Raw genomic sequence first — 3026 nt, 5'->3', positions numbered from 1 at the left:
GTACACCAGCTTCTCGATTCATTATCATATGTACTTGTCAACTTCAGTTCCATTGGGTGTTATTTCGATGGTGGTTACATGTTTTTTTTCCAAGTCAAAGTAATAACTGTAGAAGATAAAGTTAAAGAAAGTAACAAGCTTCAAGAGATAATAGGTATAAGGAAGTAACAAGCAACTCATTCTAACTGTTTCAGCTAGGATTCTGTTATAGGTACAAAAATCTCACAGTCAGTTAATAGTTGCAGTATGATTTGTATTCATCTCAGGACTATATATTAGTGCACTCTTCGCATTTCATCATTATGAAAGATTAATAACAAATCATAAAACATATTTTCACTGATTCTTTCATTTCCAATTCTCTAATAATATATGACCAAAAAAATGATCTTCCAATCTTATCTAACACACAAGGAAAAGGGACAACAAAAACTAAAGTAGGTCCTACTTTTTTTGCACCAGCGTCTAGCCGGAAGCCATATCACTATCAAATCATCATCAAACTTTTTATTTAAATTTGTAAATTAAGTGTGTATCCATATACCACTCAGCATTACAAAATGACGACACAGATGGACTTAATAACAAAATGGATATATTTTGAAATTACAAAATAACCTGTCTTGAGGTTCATAATAATTTAAGGCAACTCAGTACTGAACAGAATGTACTGCACCTATGAAGGAAGCTATTCTTGATTGATCTTTCTGGATACCATCTGATGCACATATGCCGCTGCTGACATCCACCCCTTGGGGTTTGAGACTAGACAGAGCCTCACTAACGTTCTCAGGATTGATCCCTCCTGCTAATAGCCAACCATATTTGCTTCTAATTTTTGGTAATTTAAACTGGGCCCAATCAAATGCTTCGCCACTGCAAAGACGTTTCAATGAGTAAAAGAAATCATTATGCTGAAAAAATTAGATTACTTGACAAGAAATTAGCAATTAAGCTCTTAAAACAAGACCTATGTCATTACCTGCCACCCTTTGCACTATCTACCAGAACCCAATCAACAAGAGAACCCTCTTCATCAGGAATTGTGTTTAAAAGACTCCCATCCCCATTTGCATGGAGAACATAAATTACACGATTTTCCGGAATTAAAGATGAGAAAGCTGCCCGCGAACCAGATCCATGAAGCTGCATTGTCCAAACTCAAAATTTGAATATCATCAAGCAATTTACTGCCGTTGAACACACTTAAAAGTCGGGTAAAAATATACCTGCACAAACTCGAGATTTGATGCATCGGAAGCTCTTAGTATTGTTTCCGCATCATCATCCACAAATACTCCAACAGGCTCTGCCCCATAATCTCTTGCAACTTTTGATATCTCCTTTGCAACAGAAAGTGAAACAGAACGTTTCGAGTTTGGCCACATGATCATTCCAATAAAGTTTGCACCAGCTTCCGTCGCCATTGCAGCATCTTTAGCTGATGTAATGCCGCACATCTTAACCAAGGGTTTAATCTTTTCAAGTTCCTTTGAAGAGCTCAAATCATTTCTTAACTCAGGAAGTTTGCAGGAAACTTTATTCTTCAGACAGAACCTTGTACCAGAAATTGGAAGCCTATTTCCTCCGAACCCTATAGAAATTATATTAAAATGTTTCAGACAGAACCATGTATTTATAAATTTGAAGCTTATTTCCTCTCAACCCTACACGGAAATTTCCTTTAAAAAGTGGCTCATTTATGATTTATGACTTTGATCCATGAAGCTTTCAAATAATACAAGCAAAAACATGAAACTAATTGAGGAAAACACGCTACTTTGATTTCCAGAAAATTGAAAATATACTCAATAATAAAGACTAGAGTACTAGACTACCTGGAACAGGTTTTTTGGGGAAGTTTGTGGCTCTAAGATCCAAGAAACTCCCAGTGGTTGAACCTGTACAAAAAGAAAGCATATCTTGCAAGGTCACAATAGTAATAATATACATGTAAAATTATAGTACATATAATATAAAATTCATGGTCACCAATAATACTAACATTTAAATATTGAGTAGCTACATGACCTGTGGGTATGCAAAGAGATTATTATTAATGCTTTAAGAGCTAGTTAGCTTTCTGTTATAAGTGTTACTTAGAAACTAGCTTCTGTTTTGAATCTGTTGCGAGCTTGCTGAATAGTGAGTATTACAAATTCATGTCAGCTAGGCATTTCATCAAACAGATAGGATGCATGAGTACCACTACCAGGCAAGAAAGTTAAGACTACAAATGGGTAAAAAGAGAAACCTGCAAGCATATTGGAAGTTCCGAACGGTGATAGAACCGTTATTGTTGCCGTCCGGTGAGCAAGTGAATGAAACTACGACGGAGAAGAAAACGAAGTATAATACTTATATTCAAAGGGAGAAATGATAACAGTGAATGCTGAATATGTTTTTTGACATAGAAAGATATTTGTTATATCAATCTCTCAAAATGCATTTAATCTACAATTCAGAATAGGTCTCTATTCATCTGCATTATGTCATTTGCTTTTTTTAAAATCAAGCAAAAAGGTAAGTCTTGTATGGTTTTGTTAAATTTTAATTACAATCTTTAATATTTTTTCTTTCTGTATTATACAAGGTAATCAGAACCGGACCGGACCGGCCAGTTCGACCGATTAAATCGAAAACCGGGCCTACATCCGGTTCTACAATGGCAGATAGCCGTTTGAACATAAAACCGAAAAATAAACCGTTAAACCAGTCTAAAACCGCTAAAACCGGACTAAACCGGCGGCTCACGTGGTTACTGCGGTTAGACCGTATTTGGGTGTTTCAAATAAACATTGATTGTTTTGCGTCTCATAAGAAGGAGAAGGAGAAAAGTTATGTTCTTCTTTATTGATGTAAAAGCTTTTTTTGCATTCTTTTTAATATAAATGCATGTAGAATAGAATATTAGAAGGAAGGCTGGGGTTAAAAATTGTTTGCAGAAGAAAACTACTAATGGATGAAAGGCAGATGTTTTAGTTGCGGCGGCTGTTAGCTATCAGATTTATGTGTCTTGTATTTAA

At 35.4% G+C, this 3026-nt stretch overlaps 1 protein-coding gene across 1 annotated transcript; it reads right to left on the bottom strand.

Annotated features, from left to right (window-relative positions):
- Window positions 1-481: 481 nt before the first annotated feature.
- LOC131656135 (N-(5'-phosphoribosyl)anthranilate isomerase 1, chloroplastic-like) lies at window positions 482-2484 on the bottom strand. Its single transcript, XM_058925897.1, has 5 exons — window positions 2255-2484; window positions 1839-1901; window positions 1230-1594; window positions 983-1146; window positions 482-876 (listed from the first exon to the last, which is right to left on the bottom strand). The coding sequence occupies exons 1-5, from the start codon at window positions 2262-2264 to the stop codon at window positions 651-653; spliced, it is 828 nt and encodes a 275-aa protein (XP_058781880.1). The 5' UTR covers window positions 2265-2484; the 3' UTR covers window positions 482-650.
- Between the last annotated feature and the right edge of the window lie 542 nt (window positions 2485-3026).

Source organism: Vicia villosa, linkage group LG3, assembly GCF_029867415.1.
Source record: "Vicia villosa cultivar HV-30 ecotype Madison, WI linkage group LG3, Vvil1.0, whole genome shotgun sequence".
Classification (NCBI taxonomy): Eukaryota; Viridiplantae; Streptophyta; class Magnoliopsida; order Fabales; family Fabaceae; genus Vicia; species Vicia villosa.
Note: the sequence above shows the minus strand (reverse complement) of the source record. Positions and strands in the feature narration are given on the sequence as shown.